This window comes from Pieris rapae, chromosome 2 (assembly GCF_905147795.1).
Source record: "Pieris rapae chromosome 2, ilPieRapa1.1, whole genome shotgun sequence".
Classification (NCBI taxonomy): domain Eukaryota; kingdom Metazoa; phylum Arthropoda; class Insecta; order Lepidoptera; family Pieridae; genus Pieris; species Pieris rapae.
The window spans coordinates 3756671-3776750 of NC_059510.1; the positions used below are offsets into that span (position 1 = coordinate 3756671).

The 20080-nt window shown below is 31.7% G+C and overlaps 3 protein-coding genes across 3 annotated transcripts; 2 read left to right on the forward strand and 1 right to left on the reverse strand.

Moving 5' to 3' along the window:
- Positions 1-287: 287 nt before the first annotated feature.
- LOC110996470 (60S ribosomal export protein NMD3) lies at positions 288-5753 on the forward strand. Its single transcript, XM_022264142.2, has 9 exons — positions 288-477; positions 581-715; positions 801-951; positions 1136-1379; positions 1691-1984; positions 2451-2560; positions 3202-3359; positions 3575-3757; positions 5510-5753. Exons 1-9 carry the CDS (start codon positions 428-430, stop codon positions 5694-5696), a joined length of 1512 nt encoding a protein of 503 aa, XP_022119834.1. The 5' UTR covers positions 288-427; the 3' UTR covers positions 5697-5753.
- Positions 5754-8710: 2957 nt separating this feature from the next.
- On the forward strand, positions 8711-16736 carry LOC110996442 (sphingomyelin phosphodiesterase 1). The gene is made up of 10 exons (XM_022264105.2): positions 8711-8824; positions 9239-9381; positions 10285-10446; positions 11105-11263; positions 12414-12788; positions 13113-13285; positions 13652-13846; positions 14547-14717; positions 15762-15942; positions 16384-16736. The coding sequence occupies exons 1-10, from the start codon at positions 8758-8760 to the stop codon at positions 16720-16722; spliced, it is 1965 nt and encodes a 654-aa protein (XP_022119797.2). The 5' UTR covers positions 8711-8757; the 3' UTR covers positions 16723-16736.
- Positions 16731-18941, reverse strand: LOC110996443 (ubiquinol-cytochrome-c reductase complex assembly factor 1). The gene is made up of 5 exons (XM_022264106.2): positions 18744-18941; positions 18506-18673; positions 17888-18163; positions 17376-17570; positions 16731-16864 (listed from the first exon to the last, which is right to left on the reverse strand). Exons 1-5 carry the CDS (start codon positions 18768-18770, stop codon positions 16784-16786), a joined length of 747 nt encoding a protein of 248 aa, XP_022119798.2. The 5' UTR covers positions 18771-18941; the 3' UTR covers positions 16731-16783.
- Between the last annotated feature and the right edge of the window lie 1139 nt (positions 18942-20080).

Here is a 20080-nt window from a genome sequence, read left to right on the forward strand (position 1 = left end):
TTGATAATGTGGACTAGTGGCTATAACTATTTATTAACAATGGCATGTTTACCGAGCGTTTTGTCACTATGAATTGCCGGTAGAACGACCGGGCCTGGAGTAATGTGAACGATCTCTGGTAATTGCTGCATCCTCCCTCGCAAGGAAGTTGCTATATGCTACTAGCAGCATATTATAGCAACTAGCAGCTCAAAGCTGCAAACTCAAACTTCAAAGTCAAAACTCAACATAAGCAATTAGCATTTGGCATTTGGCAAAGCGAAGCAGTAGGCATTGGTTTTTTTAATTAAGTTACTTCGCACGCGATTGCGATTCACATTTTGATTGGTATTCTGTACAACAGCAATCCCTTATTTTACTATTAAATTTAGGCTACATTCAGTGAATATATTCAATTAAATTAGTTTATAAGTATTAATATTAAAATATGGAGTATATTGCGCCCGAAGATGAATCGCTGGCCACGGGGACACGAATGTAAGTATAATTTAATTTAATTAGTTGAAGTTGCGAGGTTATAATATTAAATAGAAATTGCTACAGGCATTTTAATTTTTTTTATGCCTATTAATTATTTTAGATTGTGCTGTCAATGTGCTGTACCTATAGAAGCAAATCCCTCCAACATGTGTGTGGCTTGCTTAAGGGCTCATATAGATATTACAGAAGGTGTTCCTAAGCAGGCTACTCTCTTTTTCTGTCGCGGATGTGAAAGGTTGGCATAATAAATAGTTTATATGCATGGTTAAAAAACTATTCAGAAGTTATTGCAGTTATTACAAATTTGATTTTTTTTACAGATATCTTCAGCCACCAGCTGAATGGGTTGTTTGTGCATTGGAATCTAGAGAACTTTTAGCTCTATGCCTTAAAAGACTCAAAGGTCTTAATAGAGTAAAATTAGTAGATGCTGGCTTTGCTTGGACTGAGCCACATTCCAAACGTATAAAGGTATTTATTATGTTGAAGATCTCTAAATTCTTTCTAATCTATTGGAAGTAAGAGTATGCATTCTTATAAGATGTTGTAAGACCATACAAACTGTTAGACAGGTATAGGAAGGCACATAGAAAGAGGATAGATCTGGTGATTAGCGATCATCTCTCATAATGATATTTTAATTATATAATTTTAGGTTAAATTGACTGTACAAGGAGAAGTGATGGGTGGTGCTGTATTGCAGCAGACATTTATAGTAGAGTATGTAGTACAGCATCAAATGTGTGATGCTTGCCACCGCTCAGAGGCACAAGACTACTGGCGTGCCCTGGTACAGGTCAGACAAAGGGCAAACAACAGAAAAACATTCTACTACCTTGAACAATTGATTTTAAAGCACAAAGCACATGCTAATACACTTGGAATAAAACCAAAACATGGTATGTAATTTTGAACTTAGTAAATTTATACAATTTGCTTTTGTTTCTTTGGAAAGGAAGAAAACTACCAGGTATTCAGCACAGTGCACACATTTCAATTATTTAAATTTTTCCTTACATTTTTAAATAAAAAGATTAGGAACTAGTGAATAAAAGTTGTAAAAGTATTATGTTATGGTAAGTTTTCTCAAAAGAGTTATTACATATTGAAAATTATATGACTAAGTTTAAGACTCATAGTGTTTATAAATTAGTAATTGATTTTCTGTCAGTTTCGGGTTAAATATAACTTGTTTTCTGTTCAATTTCAGATGGCTTGGACTTTTTCTATGCATCAGAAAACCATGCACGTAAAATGGTAGATTTTATTCAATCAGTGCTCCCAATCAAATGTCAGCACTCAAAGAAGTTAATATCCCATGACATTCACAGTAATGTCTACAACTACAAATTCACATTTAGTATTGAAATTGTTCCATTGTCGAAGGATAGTGTTGTCTGTCTTCCCAAGAAATTGACACATCAGTTAGGTGCAATATCACCTATCTGCCTAGTGCAAAGAGTAACCAGTACAATACATCTGATTGATGCAAATTCTGGGCAAGGTATGAGAATTGACAGATATGTAGAAGTATTTATTTATTTCCAGTAAATTTTCCTATCTTAACAGTTACAACTAAGTAGCTGTGCTCTGCTGGTCTGCCTGCTTAATTTTATTTGTGCATGATTTTAGTATAATATTGTTAAATACTCTTCTTCTCAGGTAGTTCATGAGATTAGTCTCTCCTTGAAAATATCAGTATTAGATTTTATAAATGGATAAACTTGAAACAGTTTAATATTGTCGTGGGCATGTCCAACTATGTTTTATCAGGCATTAGTGATATATCAGTTGCTGTATGTTACATAGATTTTAATTACGATTTCTATATTGACACAGGTGTAATTAGTGTGATTTTACAAATAAAATATTATACCATGAGTTTGGTACTGAATTAATTATGGCATCTATTAAATACAAGCCACTGCCACTGCCATGTTATCATTAATTTATGGTCATTTTTTTTTAAGTGTGTGACATATCATCAACTGTGTATTGGAGACATCCTTTTACACCAATCTGCAATCCAAAACAACTTGTGGAGTATATTGTTATGGACATTGATATTTTAAAAGAACATGTAAGTTATATTCATTTATATATTGATAGGTACTATAAGTATTATTTTCTACTTTGTATTGAAACTGTTAAATTTATAATATAAAAATAATAATACTTTGATTGACACATTGATAGAGCCGCGGTTAATTTGTTGGCTAACTGTTAAAGATAAGGGGTTTTTAGATATTGCTGCTAGCAGATTAAGTTTAGATTAGATTAATTTTCATTGAAAGAAAATGTTCTAACCTTGTTAAAGGTTTGCAATGGCAACCCGTGAATTCTGTGGTGTCACAAGCCTGTGTCTTATCCTCGACCCTGTTTATTCTGCATATAAATGATATGTTATTATTAACATTCGTTGCTATGCGTATGACAGCATTGGGATACTCTTTTCACTGGTTTGACTCCTTGTACTTTGTTAGTGTTGGTCTCAATTCCCAGAGAATTATTAAATATATATATATATTGTTTGTATATAATATAATATATTGTGTATAAAATATATATATATATATATGATGTATCATATCTCTGATGCCTGTACGAAAGGAAACATCTCTTCAGTTTGTGAACCAAATTCAATGATGGGTGATGACATTTTTAAAACTTTTTTAATTAATATAAAAAGGATATGTAAATAAAAAAGAAAATTTATTATAGGAGAAGAAATCATTCCCTGGCCAAGGTATGGTGTCAAATAAGCATGTAGTGGCTGATGTATGGGTGGTGAAAGCCAGTGAGTTAGGTCTTGATGTAAATCCTGTACACACTAGAACGCACTTGGGCCACATATTGAAGCCTGGAGATACTGTGCTAGGGTGAGTATTACAAAAAATTAGTTACATTTAGATTATCTAATAATTTTCATTTTAACATACCTATAATCTATATAAAAAGTATAGCAGTAAGATTACTTTTTAATTTGACATACAGTTAAAAAAGAGTTTAAATAATGAATATAAACTATGAGTTTGTAAATATGCAGTAATCAGTGGGCCGTTGGAGTGCATTTTTTATATAAGCTTATTTGTAGGTATAACTTGGGTGATTCAAATGTAAACGATGACAATTTCGATAAGTTAGACCGAGGTTCGATTCCTGATGTGTTTCTCGTGAAGAAATACTATGGCGAACGGTCGGCGCGTAGACGTGCGCGCAACTGGAAACTCAAACATATGGCGGATGAATTACACGAGAGAAATAGCTCTTCTAACGAGTAAGTTGGCATTTTTTTTTAATTAAGATACATTCAAATATCTTATGTTAGCAAAAATGTTTGCTTAAAAGATATATTTTAAATTAATAAAATCTAAAGATGTACACTTATTAACATTTATAAATACTTATAAAAGCCATAACTTAAATTTTACACAGCTTTTGACCTTTTTTTTATTTATGGCCCGCATGGTTTGTGCATTGTTGCCAAGTGTCAAAACAGGGAAACGGATAAAAAAATAAAAGATCAATAAAGAGATAGATATAAAAGGAGTGTAAGAAAAGATATTTACATATATACACATTCATATGATCTAAATTTTGATATCATTACTTAAGATAAAAGCTGCTAAAAGCTTATATATATATATGTGGGTCCATTGTTGAAAGTAAACAAGACTTTTGACAATTGCAATATGAACTACCCAAATGTCGAGGCCTGATAGTAAAACTAATATTTTTAGGAACGTTTGGTCGATGATATAGCTATGTAATTAGTGATGAAAACGTAAAATGAACGTGACGTAAATGGACTTTTGACAGATAAAATGCTTTGTACTTTGATTTTTGATTCCGTAGAATTCTGACTTATCATTGTTTGACATGATAGAGAATATAAACACATGTACTGGGCATATTTTTTAATTTTAAAACGAGTCTGAACATCTGAGTCTATCCGTACATTTTATTTGTTAGTGAATGTATCCATTTTAGTACGTGCGGTGCTCCACATTAAAAGTAGTTTTACGGCGAGTGATAATGACGTCCGTTTTCATCACAAAAATTAAAAACGCACAAGTTAAGATACCAATTGTTTTAAAAGGTTGACTAAACCTGGAATTTAAAGAAGTGCTAGAAGCAGTGATGCCAGGTTCAGAATAAAATAATGTTATTAAAATCAATTCGATATATTGTTCGTGATATTAAAATATTTGTAATTTTTGATTTAGGTCACTTGAGTAAATAAATATTTAGATTTACCTTTTTGTAGGTAAAACATAAAAAACGTAGAATTTTACTTATTTTTAACTTTTTAGTAACACTTTAACAGCAGAATTCTACGGAATCAGTGATCAGAGTTTAGATAAGGTTTTTTTTATAAATGTCAGAGAACCTAATCATTCAATAAGTAATAAAGTTATTTCAAACGTTTATTAAACCAAGTTATTGGCTCATAAGAGATAAACAAAGAGGTATACAATTGTTTTGATGGCATTTAACTTCAAGTGTTTAAGTTAAGTAAGATAATAATACAATCTGAATAAGTATATCAGAACAAAAGTCCTTCACTGTAGCTGATAAAACGGATAACAATATAACTTGTGAAATGTCATAAATGGCACAATTTTGTTAATGAATGTTTTCTTCTTACTTACGCAATCCTCAATTCGCGTGAGTGAGACAAAACACATTTATTATCTTGTGTGTATCCATAAAGCAATAGGAGTATAATAATTTTCATTTTTGACTGTTAAAATGTTCAACGAAATTCTGATCTGTCCAACATTTGGTTTTGGCTTTGAATTTTATTTCCAAATATATATAATATACGTACTATTTAAATACACTGTTCGTACTTAGGTTAAGATTTAGAGTCGGGACTAATCATAATTCCCCTTAGCTAAATCTTGACTGTGAACCCTTATTGTGCAGACAAGAATATTTCACAATGTAACTTAGCAATTCTTACTAACTTTGCCATATAAATCAATATCATAAGTCTTACAGGTATTAATAACAATTTCAATTTCAGTGATTACAATGAGTTCCTTGATGATTTGGAGGAAGATCCGGCCTTCAGGCAGAATATTAATATTTTCAAGGATGCAAACAAAATCCCAGTGGACACAGACGAGATTGATCCCTCACTCCCGCGCATCACACTCGCTGAAATGCTCGATGATCTAGTCATTGAGGACGTTGATATGACAGAAGTGTGATATATATTACAATTTATTTTATATGTATTCCATTTAAAAATAAAGGGTTATTCGTTATGTTGGTGTTTTAATTAACTGGCTCGTCTATGCGATTATTTGGGTGGAAAATGTTCAACACAACGTAATAAAATATTTTACATAATATTTTTCCTAATTCCTACTAATATTGATAAAAAATAAATCGACACAAGCAGTTATTAGCTCTAAGTTGCTTAAAAAATTCTAAAAAAAAAACTGCACTGAAAATTTTTAATTTTCCATATTATGAATATAACTTCGTTTGACTCAGTGTGTCTCTTATGTATTGTTCGTACCTTTGTACCGCGTTATTTTTATTAATAAGTTCTATGACACAATAATATAGACGTCTGTTTGATTTAGTGTACAACTCTAGAAATTACCCACTTCGTTAGATTATATTGAAAGAGGCCTGAAGCCGCGTTTGCATGATGCAAGTGACTTGCATACATGTTGAAATTTGCATGCAAATTGTAAATAGGAAACAACAACTTGTAAACAAGTTGCAACTTGCATGCAATTAGGTTCAAACGCACAACACTCAAGTCAGTTTATTTGCAAGCAAGTTGCAAGTGCAAGCGCATGCGCTCGTCTATAGAGAAGTGTGCTGGATTACCTATTAAAAATGAGCGGGATACAAAGAAAACAATAATATTAAAATAAAAATATTAGTGAATTGTTTATAGTGAGTGAATTTGTTTATATTGTATTTTTTTTAATTTAAGTACTTAATACAGGATTATGAGACAATCTAATAATGCGTTGTAATCCTACCTATCGCCATGACTGTGCACAAAAAAATCGTATCTATTACATCAGTTAACACTTGCTGGTAGAGTGAGGGCAAACAACGAGAGGAATACTTCAACCTAACGTCTTAAACCTAACCTGGAACTTACTACTGATTTAATTTGTTTGTGACACCATCTGATGTCCATTTATGTTACTGAATAGATATGTTGCTAGTTAGATCATGATATACTTTGAAGCTATGAACCATTAGTAGTTTGTTAATAATACGAACATGCGAGATATTTTTGTTTTATTTCAAAAGCTTTCTGGTTTTAACCTATGTGATATGACATTGCAAGTCTTATATAATATTTGTAAATGACATTGTCACTTTATTTCTATTCTATATTAACTATTTGTTCTACTCGATGGGAAAGAAGTTTTTTGACACAACATTTGAGTCGAATTGTAACAATCACTATGTAGGTGACCAAATTAGCTGTTTACGTTATGTCGTTTGATACGTGAATAAATTGTTCTGAAAAGAACAGTTTATACGTTTACGTTATGTCGTTTGATACGCGAATAAATTGTTCTGAAAAGAACAGTCGTACGTTTGCGTAAGATACAAGTTTGTTCTGAAAAGAACAGTTTTGTCAGTGTTGTCGCATAGGCTGTAGGCATATCGAATGATCTCAAGAGAGCACATCCGAACGCTTCAGCCGCTGCGCGCAGAAAAGGGTCAAATTTTTGCCGCGCCTCGCTTTTGTTGAAACACGAGTCAGGTAGCGAAAGATCCCTTTCGACCACACCCTGCGCGTATTGGCTGAACGTTTTAAGTCAACATGTCATTACTACTTTTAAGGATAGTCTAAGTTTTTTATACAAATGTATCTATTTTTGTAAAATATTATTCATTCCATATTCAAGATTCAATATACACGCTTATATACTCAGTTCCATCTTCAACCCCTTCTCGGCAAGTTATTAGGGAGTTTTATTTATCTACAACCAATAATCATTCATAAAGTGAAATACTACCTAAAACTACATAGTATAAAACAAAGTCGCTTTCTATGTCCCTATATCCTTTTGTATGCTTAAATCTTTGAAACTACGCCACGGATTTTGATGCGGTTTTTTAATAGATAGAGTGATTCGAAAGGAAGGTTTATATGTATAATAACATCCATTAAATAGTGGAGAAGTACTGTTATTTTTGAGGTTTCTAATTTGATGTCGTGAATAATTACATTTTCTCCGCTTACATTGTAAACGCAGGCTGAACCCTACGAGTTTTATCAAAATAATGCACTAAGTATTGTACACATTGAATAGCTTTACAGAAAAGTCCGTGATAGTATATGTCTATCTCTTATGGATAACCCACATTTTTATATACAACGTTTACAGATTTTCTGTAGTGTATTTAGTATCAGGATTGCACCCGTGCGAAGCCGGGGCTGGTCGCTAGTTATGACTAAATATAAATAACATCGGTTCAGCAATTAGTTCTCTGAATGGGCAATAGATTTCTTGAAATTGTTTTTTGATTCAATAATATATAATTATTATTAATATAATTGTAAAGAAAAAAAAATAGGTTTGTTAAGTCTAGACTTATTATTTAACGTCAGCGCACTTTCTCAAATGATTGAATGTGTTCACCTCGTGATAGATTGTATTATGTATATAATTATAAAAATTGATTGATTAATTGAATTTGAATTGATAAAATATTTCTTATACATTTTTAATACCAGCCATGACTTGTAACTTGTAAAGCGCCTCAATAATATGTAGTATGAACGTCATGGTAGGTGTTCCATGGTCCTTTAAATATTGATCTGGTTTCACACGAGTAGTTAAGCTCTCAGTTTTAACGATGAAGAAAAATCTTCACCAGATTTTTAAATCAATTTTCCTAGCAAGAAATCTTTACATAATGCCACTTCATAGTGTTATTGATTTCGATTAAAGTGCAGAAAGCAATATTACCGATAACTTTAAGAAATACCTTAAATTTTTACTCGATTTTATAATTTAACATTAAAGCAGTTGGTTGGAAATTTCTTAAAACTGCATTTTTATTAAACTGCGGACCAAAAACGTTTTCAGATTGTAACTGGTAAAAAAATATACTTAGTCCAAAACTATACTTTTCTGATGTTGTATTTTTTAATGAAACCTTTTATTAAAAAATACAAAGTAAGTAAATTATTAAATGATTTCTATGTTCAATTACTACTGAATATAAATACATGTGAGCCCTGTTATCAATCATAATTCCTTAATCCATCGTTGTGTAAAGATGAAAGTGTTGTTTTGTGTATTTGTTATACTAAGTGGATGTGTTGCAACCAATTTTTTATCGGCAGGTAAAAATATTTGTAATATCACTTTAGGTATTAAAAGAGTTGTAGCTGATATTACAATGCGTATAATTGTATGGATTATTATTACATATTTAGATTTTTTTGTTTCTTCCTAATTTAACGAGAAATTATTACTAGTTACGCCATTCCTCCTTGTGGCTGTTATAAGTAGTTTCTTACTTACCTAATGAAAATTAATATATTACAATAAATCAATCTCGTTAAATGTATTTCATTACATTATAATTAAACCATTATAATAAAATAATTTTCAGTCTCAAATTTCATTTCACGCATTATATTCGTAAGACTTTGAAAATTTGTTTAATTCTAAGTACTTAAAATGCGATAATAGAGCACTATTTCTTCGTAATACGATAAAAACTATATATTTTTTAAAGTCACGTATATTTTCAGATGGTCTAAAAAAATTATTTATTCGAGGGGGCCAAAAAAAATTAACTCACTCAGACTGGGGCACAATACACGATTTGGCAGAAATATTATATTTGCCGCAAGATGATTTTGTAAACGAAGAAACAAGATTGGAAGGCAGATCCGTTAGTTGTTTAATTTTTGTTTCACATACTAAACCATCAACGGGATAAAATATTTACATATTTTCCATACTGCCTGAGTGGTCACAAAATCTCTCAAAAAAGAGGTTGTCGTAAGCCAACACAGCCTGACTCGTCTTAGGTACTAAGGTCCACTTTCAGCGCGTCAGTGTAAACTGAGAAGCAGGGAATTTAGATAGGTTTGGGTGCAACTCGGTACTCTATACTTATATTATGTTCATTTACTTATGCTAAATTTGCCATTACATACATTCCAAAATAATGTGCATTTAAATTTGATTTGTATGTATTTCTATATGATTAAATCATATCACATTAAATGATTATACATATCTATATTATTTATTGCCTCTTTAGTTAAAGTGACATTTATGATCGACTGTTAATCACAAATATTATGATTTATAGTCTTTATGTAGAATACGTAATGTAGTCATTACTGTAATGTATATAGAGTATAAAATAATAATAGCCTTAACTGCATATAAATGTACATAAAAATGTGAACTACTATAAACAATTAACCTTTTAATTAATTTTTAATTTTACAGCTTGTCTTTGGACATAGACCTCGCCTAAGAGCTAGAGTTGATGATCTAAGAGAAACTCTTCTCTATGTCTAGTTTTACGAAGCCATATAGGGCCAGCTGCTCTACTTATATATCATCCTCCCACTTTGTCATCCTGGTGTTCTTTTGTCATAGCGAGGAAGCCGCCATTTTGTCGCTTTTTTCGACAATTTGTCTTGTCTAATGATGTGTCTATTTCCATTTCATTTCTAAACTTTGTCAATTAATAAAGAGTAGTATCCATTTTTATATTTCAATTTATTGTATGAAATAACGTTTTGTAGTTAAATTAATTTCTCTATTATGTTTTTATCAGATTCTCTTATGCGTTTTCTGTCGGTCGGTCTTCTGGGCATTCATCGATTTAGTAAATGCAGGTGTAAAGGACGAAGATTTAATCGATTCAATCGTTCTCATTTGCAATCGTTTATCCATTGTCACTCCCAATATGTGCCATGGACTTGTGTTATTAAATGTGGTAAGTACATCTCTGTATAAAAGGCATTTAAAGACTGCCTTTATATGTGTAAAACATTATCTAGTCTAAATTAACCATTCAACATATATGTATTTATATTAGTTCTATATAAAATAAGCTTTTTAAAGTTCTTCTCAATTCTGAAGTCACAAAACTCACAGATCGCGATATATATAATGGTCAAACTTAAGGTAAACAAAAGCTTAAAAGTAGTTGTAAACATTACAATACATATTGTGTAAAAATTAATAATAGTAGGAGAGCCCGTGGGAGGTCGTCCTTCACCGATCTGATAACCAGATGAGACGTAATTTTTATTAAATATTTTTTATAAACAAATATGCCTATAATTGCTTGCCTATCGAAAAGTGGTACTGGCTACTTTTAATCTATGGTTATCAGATCGGTGAAGGAAGACCTCCCACGGGCTCTTAGACCATAACGTTTATTAAAAGTAATAAATAGCATAATTTTAGAAACAATAGATATATTAATTTATAATATTGAAATAAAAATAAAACCCACTAAAATCCCACTGCGCCATCAACACTCCCTATACAGGACACGGTAGCACGCTTGGTCGCGACGCGTGCTTTACCTGCCGAGATCACGTTTGTTTGCCAAAGGTCAACGGCTCTTAACAACCTAATTATTTCAGCCAATTTTGACATACATAGTAAGAAATACGCCAGAAGCAGAAGCGAGCACGTTTTGTGGGCTTTTATTCCAGACCGTGTCAGAAACTGAAAACTGTAGGTATAATGATGAAAGATTTAACTGGAAAGTGGATTTGCCGCCTCGTGGAGAAATTTCTAAGGTCAGTTTTCATAGTGTACACATTCAATAACAGTAGCCATTTTTAATAAGTTACTAAACAGTAAAAAATACTGTTGTAATCTGAACTGTTAAGTATTTAAAAAGAAGTATGTGCTTAATTAACATAATTGAAAGTTTTGAAGCATTTATAAATGCAGGTTAATATCGGTAGCTTAATAGTGATTTGAGAATTGGTAAATGCAAAATTAGAAACATTCAATGTATATTTCTTTATTCACGTTTATAAGTGTAGGTACATTATATTACATGAAAAAATGATTATTTTATTTGATTTGATTTAAATAAAATCCAGTTACGACGCTTTCATACTAATAGTTTAGCTGTCACGGGTAATCGAATGTTTTACAAGCCAGATGCGCGTTCAAATTGGTTAGTTATGGTTGATTATGGTACATTCGAATTTTGTTTCTGCATAACATTTGTTCACTCAGTTAAGGCTAACATTGTGAGGAATGTCCTAAGTTCGCAAAACTTGACGAGCGTCAGGCACGGAAGGAATTCTTGAGTATAAAAGAAAAATGATCAAAGAAACAAAAGATATATCCAAGACCCATAAAGGTTGCAGCTGTATTATTATTACGAACAATTCAAGGTTAATTATCTATCTGACACTTATCATTTAAAAAATAGATAATCCAAGAATTTAATAAATAATTATAAGATTGCACGAATAAATAACTTTATCAACTGTCTTTCATTTTTTTTTGAGATCGATCTATTTCATTGACATCTTAATCCTTGTGGATACCACACACCCACAATCCATATAATATATTAAGAATCGTGTCGATCAAATATACAAACGCTACAGCGCTATAATTTAATAATATTTATAATCGCGAACTAAGAATTCCAAATGTGGAAATCGGATACATTGTTGAATTAGCTCTAGTCGCGACGCTGAATCTTATCCATAGTCCCGACAGTCTACACCACACGACAAGTTTTTTTAAAAGTTTATTATATTTTTAATAAGAAATCAATACTTGCATTACTTTTTTATTATCAATCCAATCCAGGCTTTTTGCTTATGAATTCATAATTTGCTTGCTTGCCTATTTACAAAGATATAGCTATATCATAAATGTGACATTTGTAGAATTTTTTAGCTTGAGTTTTGATTTTTGCAGATATCATACGACAATAGGAAACCTCTAACAGTGGCGATAATCACAGATGCCCACATCGATCCTCTATACGAGGAAAACGGCGTAGCTGATTGTTCAGAGCCAACATGTTGTAGAATTGGACAGACGCCGAGAAATCATAAATACTCGTATAATTCAGACAGAGATGAGTCTATTATATTAAAGAGTTTAAATTACGTTAATGGTGAACCTATTATAGACACTGATGTAGCTAAAACATTACGGGAGGTTAGGAATGTTACTAGAAAGAGTGAGAGGTTTGCGCCTCCAGCAGGATACTGGGGCGACTACAGGAATTGCGATGCACCGGTTCGGGCATACGATGATCTCGTGGAAAGGATACATTCATCACATAAGGTAATTCTGACAGAGATTTGCTTGGTGTGAAGAGAGCGGTTTTGCTGTTATTCGTAAAATTGCTTCATAAATGACAGTCGAATTGTTTATCAAAAATACTGTACCTATAGCAGTTGCAATAACCACAGATGGTTGCGATATCAGCGCTATGAATATTAAAAGAAATATGTCGAAATTGCATACAAATATAAAGTTCTGGTACCGAATCTATTTTGCCGCCGCCACATTTTCTGTTTTATAGGAATTCCTCAAATACATTATAAAAATATAAGTAAAGTTAATAAATGGCATGTGGTTAAATTAGAAAAAATATTGTCTTTTTAGGATGTAGACCTTATTTATTACATGGGAGATACGATTGATCATCACGTATGGGAAACCACCTACGAGTTGATTGACGAACTTAATGAATACCTTGTAAATAAATTGCGTAAAACGTTTGGCGACGTTCCTGTCATAGCTACTATTGGAAACCACGAATCTCAGCCGACTAATCAGTAAGTATACATTATTTCAGATACAATGAGTCGATTTCTCTCTTATAGTCGGTAAACTGGCAGTGACATCGGGACGGGAGTAAGTGAGAGAATGCATTACATCATTCGTTAAATTCATTCTCGCTGCAATTAGATGGACTTAGAACGTGTCGAGTAATCGACGAGTCGCTAGTGAAATTCTGATAAAAATTTGCAAGTCATTGAAGAATTTAACAGTCGACCAAAAAGTATACATAGTTAAATATATACGCAAATTTCTATACAAATGTGACGATAAAAACTATGATAAGTTTTTCTTGAAAGCTAAAATCTTAAATTCATATATTACTTATGTGTTGTAAATATTAAAAAGTTATATTCAATCAGATTTGCCCCTGAAAGAATAACACAAGAGAAGTTAAACACAACCTGGCTGTATGAAGGCTTGGCCCGGAAATGGGGAGTTTATTTAACAGAGGAGGCGAAGGAAACGCTGCGTAGACGGGGCGATTTTTCTATGGTTGTACGACCGGGCTTGAGAGTAATATCACTTAACACTAATGTCGCTTATAAGAACAATTGGTGAGTTGTTGTATGGAGTCTCATAACTACCTAATAGAGCAAATTTAAAAAGTGTGGTTAGACTAGAATGTGATCAGCTTCTTTTAAAAAAATTGTTACGAAACATTTATGGTTTAGTTGGAAATCGAATCCCACATGGATTGGATTGCGAGAGCATACAATTCCTGTTGAGTATTTTATCCTTCTACTCAAGGCCCTGACATCGTTGCCTATTAATATGAATAAAAAATATGTACTTATGTTACACGCGTTAGAAGTTATACTCCTTTGGCGTATGGAAAAAAAAAAACAATAAACAGTAGTGATTAACGATAAATATTAAAATTAATCAAAAAGCTTTAATTCAAATACCTAATTAAATTATTAGTAAATAGTATCACTGCCGTTGAAATTGATTTAAAACCACCAGAATAATATTTATTTATTCACACTGTTTAATTGTACTGTGACGAAACACGAGTTCTAAATATAAAAATACTAGAATATACAAATTGAACAGTTATCGATTTTCATGCCACCTAGACCTAACTATACGATGTAGAATTCAGGTGTCGGTGTGCGCGCACATCGTAAATAATCACTCTCATCATTTTTCTCCATAGCGTCAAAAGAAGTATAACTTCAAAAATGTTTTGTTACATTTAATTCTTGTTTACCATCTATTTAAGACGATACCTGCAGTTGATATGTAAATTTACAGGTGGATAGTATTCGATCCACAGGATGCTAAAATCCATCTAGATTGGTTAGTTAGTGAACTATACAAAGCAGAACAAGCCGGGGAGAAAGTTCATATCCTGACACACATTCCTCCAGGAGTTCATGACTTAGTTAATCCATGGACACAAGAATACAATAGAATCGTGAATAGGTAAATCCTTTTTATTTAAACACTGACATTTTCTGAAAGCCTGAAAATAATTTAGTATTTACTGTAAATGTTACAAAAAAGAAAAGTAATAACAAAGTCTTAATCATAAAACATCACAGTTCTCAGGGTGAAATTACAATAACTTACCAACACTACAAATAAATTTAATAAAAGCATTATTTAGATTTATTTAGATTCAGACTAATAAAATCTACCAAGAAAACAAAATTATGACGATTAAACAACTATATGTTTATAGCACCTCTATCTAAATTTAAAAATCTCCATAGTAGCTTATCATTTAAAAAATTAAATACACAACTACACGCAATACTCGTCGAGCGAGTTTGTTTATCTTGCTGAAGCCGCGTATAAATTATTGAAGTGAAACTTCTTTAGAATCGTTGTGATTTCAAACCGGGTGCAACGGAAAAGCGACAGTAAAAAGAGACAGAAACATTAATTCATATGATTTAACGTGGGAGAAAATGAGATAGATAAACTTCTTTAGAATCGTCGTGATTTCAAACCGGATGCAGCGGTAAAGAGAGACAGAAACATCAATTCATAAGATTTAACGTGGGAGAAAATGAGATAGGAGGCATTATACAGCCTCTCTTTACTGCCGCTTTTTCATTTGATCGAATTTCAAACTTTCGCTGTTTTAGTTTTTGCCAAATTAAAGATTTATATTAAACTTATAAATTAAAATGTATCATTAAAATATACTGTTTTTAAAGAACACACACATTTAGATAGTGGAAAATGATTAATTTATATTTGATTAATTATAAAAACTTTGTTTTTGAAGGTTTCACTTCTACAATGTGTGAATTGCACATGTTTTTTTGAAGTCTATTAGGTATGAGGGTGTGCAATTATTTAATCAATTACCATCTAAAATTCGCAATATTGGTGTGTTTGACAAATTCAAAAAGGCAGTAATATTAATATTAAGTTGCTCATGTAAATAAAATATTTTTTTGTAATGAAAATAAAGTTCTTTAAACATTAAATTTCTCGATTTTTTAATACATATTTCAGATTTCAACAAACAATTGCAGCGGAATTCAATGGTCACACTCACACAGATGAGTTTAAGATATTTTACAGTATTGAGGATAAGGATGTTCCTATAGCTGTATCATGGGGTGGCGGAAGTGCCAGCGCATACACGAATAATAACGTGAACTATAAAATAGTTGTGCTTGATCCTAATAACTACGTAAGTCTTTTTAATGTATTAAGTTGATCTCCGATAAAAGACCAACATTCATCAACATTAGTGATATTCCCATGTGTCATGCGTAGTATGGTAGTGTCTAAACAATGTGAAATCTATTTTTTATTATTAAATGGAATGAAATAAGGATGTCATGAAAAATTGAATTGAAGGAATGCCATTTTCCTCACGGTTTAGGCACGGTGGACTTTCTTTCTATGTGCGCATTTAACATTTGCTCGAACCGTGAAGGAAAACATCGTGAGGAAAATTACATGTCTTAGAACCAAAAAGTCGACGTGTGTCAGGCACAGATTCAGAAATCTGAGGCTAATCTATAGAGGTTGTAGTGCCACTTATGTATTTATTTATTTAGGCTATCTCACCGTTTGCCGTAAAACGCATATTTTAAATTTGAAAATTACGTTATAATTTTTTTTTCAGAACCCTGTAAGCATCAGCAACTATGTGTATAACTTAACAGAAGCAAACTTAACGCCAAATAGACGGCCACATTGGTTCAAACTCTACGATTTCAAAAACACGTATGGTGTAAAAGACTTCTCCCCAAATTCATTGAATGAACTGGTTTACTCAATGGTGACGGACAAGAAGTATTTATTAGACATTTATAGCGCATTTTACTCAAAACTAAGCGACGCAAGATGGCCACATTGCTCAAACGATTGCAAAATAGCCAACGTATGTAGGATTGTTGTCACTGTACTTTTTGACCGCAAAAAGTGTGAGGAATTAACTGACTTGTTTTATTCAACGAAATAAAAAAAATATTATAATTTACTGTTTTATTCTATAAAACTTAACAATACCTACTTATTATTAACTAATGATCATGTATACTTAACCAAGTAATTTGGGGTTGCCATTTTAGGTCTTTGCTTGGTATTTGATCAAGGACCAACATCTGAAAAAAAAAGCAATTTAAACTTTATAAACAATATTAAAATCACTTTTAATTCATTCATATGTTCGCTGAGAGTGTCGTGACAGCAAGGAGCCAAGGAAAGCTTTGACACAATATTATTTCAACCGTGATGAATGAAATGCATAGATAACCTTTCATTGTCAACTAATTCTGTTTTTTTTTCTTTTTTGTTTTACACTAAAAATGTTTGGAATGTTTACCTTCTTGTTATATAAAAAAAAACAAAACTATTAGTGGAGATTTGTAATTGGCCCACAATGTTAATGTATATATATATATATATATATATATTAACTATTTCTGTATTGTACTGTGAATCTTCTTAATAAATAAATTTAATACAAATTATATATATTTTGTATTACAGGTGATATATTTTTAATGAAATAATTCCTTGAGTACTAGAAAATTAAAATAAGTATATTAGTAGAAACATATTTTAAAAGAGAAAAATATTTTGAAATATTTTTTATTACAAAACTTCCTGTACCTGATGCCTAATAAAGTGAACTATTTTCTCAACATGTTCTGCCTTAGTTTCCACGGATAAGGAATAAAATCTTCTCCATACAGCAGATGCCAAAATCTTATCGTCTTCTAGACCTTCATCATAGCCAACAAGGGCTGCTTGAAATTGTTCTGAGAGTTCAGTCACTTGTTTTCTGGCTATTACTACATTTGCACCCTGACAAGGTAAAAATTTTAAATTATACCAACAATTTTATAAACATTACAGAATAAAAACAAAAACACTACATGGAGCCTTATCTTTTAAATAAAGTAATTAATTTAGGCTGGCAACAAACTCACGAGCCCTCTGGCATTGAGAGTGTCCATGGGCGGCAGTATCACTTAACATCAGGTGAGCCTCCTGCCCGTTTGCCCCCTGTTCTATAAAAAAAAGCAAAATTCTTCACACTAAATATTAAAATTAACATTGTCTTCTATAATCTAATGCTTTCATTAGAGAGTGGAATTATGATATGTAAGAACTAAGAGTACCTCAAGTAATTTTATCCTATTAGCAACATCTGCCCACAAAGCTTCAATGACACAATTTCTAACAAAATGGCCATCTCCTTTAACCATCTTCTTTTTCTCTCCAGCCATTGTTACATCTTCAGCCATATATCTTACTAATATCAGCCAAACATGAAGCTCGGTAATAATAAACCATGAAGCAAATGTATCAGGCAGTTCAAGGATATCGAACCATTCTTGGTAGCATACTTTTTCAGGGACACACTCATACAGAAAGTAGCCTGTTAATTTTAGTCGCTGAAAAGTTACATTTAAATTAAACCTTCTGTGAAATAAATAGAATGGTCCTTGTGAAGAACTGTTTTACTGTACTGTGACTCGTACAGGATCCTGTTTGTTTTAATATTATTTAATCCTTTTGTTTATATGAAAAATTTATGTATTGTATTATATTTCTCTATGTATTTGACAATCAAAACAAAGCAACCAATGTTTTAAAATCTAAAATTTTAACACTAAATGCATTTATGGTAGAAATGTGAAGTGTTTTAGCATGTTCTATAAAACTAGAAACTTGTGAAGTGAGTTGAGCAGAACTTTGTATGGCGATCAGTTGCTTTAAATTATTTGAAACATTACCGTTCTCTCTTTATCCATCCATCCGACAGTTTTCATAAATTTTTTTACATAACTTTCCTCGGCGGCTATCGTACTTTGTGGCTTTGTGATAATTTTGGCGTAATAGGGACTAAAGACGGTAACTCTTGCATAATCAACATATTTTTGTCCTCTGTATTGCCGAATAACCTACAAGCGGGGAAAACACTCAATTATGTTTATTAGATATGAACATAGTATATTTATGAAAATAACTTACTTGATTTAAAATTCTATTTCTGAACATGTTTTAGTAGTATTGCGAAATGTTTTATATAACTTGGTCTTTAAATATAATATCTTTTTCTTAACATCTTTAGTAATAGTGAAGATTCATTAGATGAATGTTAAACTATTTGAGAAATCGGAAAATAGCTAAAACAGAATTAATAATTAATATTTGTAATAAGCAGTGTGAAATAAGTAATAAGTATTAAGCACAGATCAAGTTGAGGAAAGTAAGCTTTATACTAACTTTTATATTATTATATACTCTATGCTTTAAAATTTATATTTTATATAGTCAACTGTAGCTCGTATGGCTAAAAATTAAATAAAAAATAAAAATTCGTTTAGCGTTATTTGGTCGTCTTTAGTGTGACTTTGTCTCAATTCCATGGTGACGTAAATAAGAATGGGCTCATTGATCATTCCCAACCAAATTCGTTTTGTGTCAGTGTGTAATGCAACCTGCTAGAATAATTTGGTTGTTTTTACTTGATCTTGGTAGATGAAATAAGAAGAGATTAGTACCTACTTTTTAATTTTTTGGTACCAAAATAAATACGTAAAATAAAAAAGCCTATTTATTTTTGCAAAGAACGAAGTGAACTTAATACTATTTATTACATTTATATTTTTTAAGAAATGTAAATTATACTAATTTTTTCCTATTTTTTTCTAATTATTTTGCAAGAACCCATCCACAGGTGAATGCCTCCTCCAAGGAACTCCAAGTATCTCGGTTTTGTGTGAGTTGCACCCAGCTCGAGACAGCCGTTTTTGCAATGTCGTCCGCCCATCACGTGATCGGTTTTTCTGTTTCGTTTCCCAACAGGACCGGGTCGCCCTTATGGTCCATCGATCGTCAGTCTTGTTACATACCCTACCCATCTCCATTTAAACTAAAGTTTAGTTTTAACTATAGTATAGTTTAACGCATTTTTTGCTACTAAATGTTTGTATATATGTTTTACAGTGGTTTCTACAAGATATGTAATGTACCCCATATATATGATAAAGAGGGCCACAATATAAGAGACAGGAATATATAAATTCTCAGTGTTTATTCATTCTAATGGTAGGGGAGCCCACGATGCTAAATGGGGATTTACTCGAGCGTCGTGGAGACCTATTGGGTTGCAAAGCTTAGATGATAAGAAGAAAAAAATGTTATATGATATATACCTTTTCATCGGTGGGGAAAGCGGCTATAGATGTTTAAATATGTAAAAAAAAACTGTTGCATGGACATACTCGAGCGCGTCAGATATTGATAGCATCAATGTCCTACGTATTTTTAATAATGTACGTACGTTAATCTGATCATTTGCATGA

What these genes read in the sequence shown, in the direction of transcription:
- LOC110996470 (XM_022264142.2), top strand. Translation starts at nt 428, where the DNA reads ATGGAGTATATTGCGCCCGAAGATGAATCGCTGGCCACGGGGACACGA. An exon ending in CACATTCCAAACGTATAAAG is followed by an intron (nt 952 to 1,135) that starts GTATTTATTATG and finishes ATATAATTTTAG; the next exon opens with GTTAAATTGACTGTACAAGG. An exon ending in CCTGGAGATACTGTGCTAGG is followed by an intron (nt 3,360 to 3,574) that starts GTGAGTATTACA and finishes GCTTATTTGTAG; the next exon opens with GTATAACTTGGGTGATTCAA.
- LOC110996442 (XM_022264105.2), top strand. Translation starts at nt 8,758, where the DNA reads ATGAAAGTGTTGTTTTGTGTATTTGTTATACTAAGTGGATGTGTTGCA. An exon ending in GACTTGTGTTATTAAATGTG is followed by an intron (nt 10,447 to 11,104) that starts GTAAGTACATCT and finishes TAATTATTTCAG; the next exon opens with CCAATTTTGACATACATAGT. An exon ending in GAATCTCAGCCGACTAATCA is followed by an intron (nt 13,286 to 13,651) that starts GTAAGTATACAT and finishes ATATTCAATCAG; the next exon opens with ATTTGCCCCTGAAAGAATAA.
- LOC110996443 (XM_022264106.2), bottom strand. Translation starts at nt 18,770, where the DNA reads ATGTTCAGAAATAGAATTTTAAATCAA. An exon ending in GGATGGATAAAGAGAGAACG is followed by an intron (nt 18,164 to 18,505) that starts GTAATGTTTCAA and finishes GTAACTTTTCAG; the next exon opens with CGACTAAAATTAACAGGCTA. An exon ending in TTCACTTTATTAGGCATCAG is followed by an intron (nt 16,865 to 17,375) that starts GTACAGGAAGTT and finishes TTTTTTTTTCAG; the next exon opens with ATGTTGGTCCTTGATCAAAT.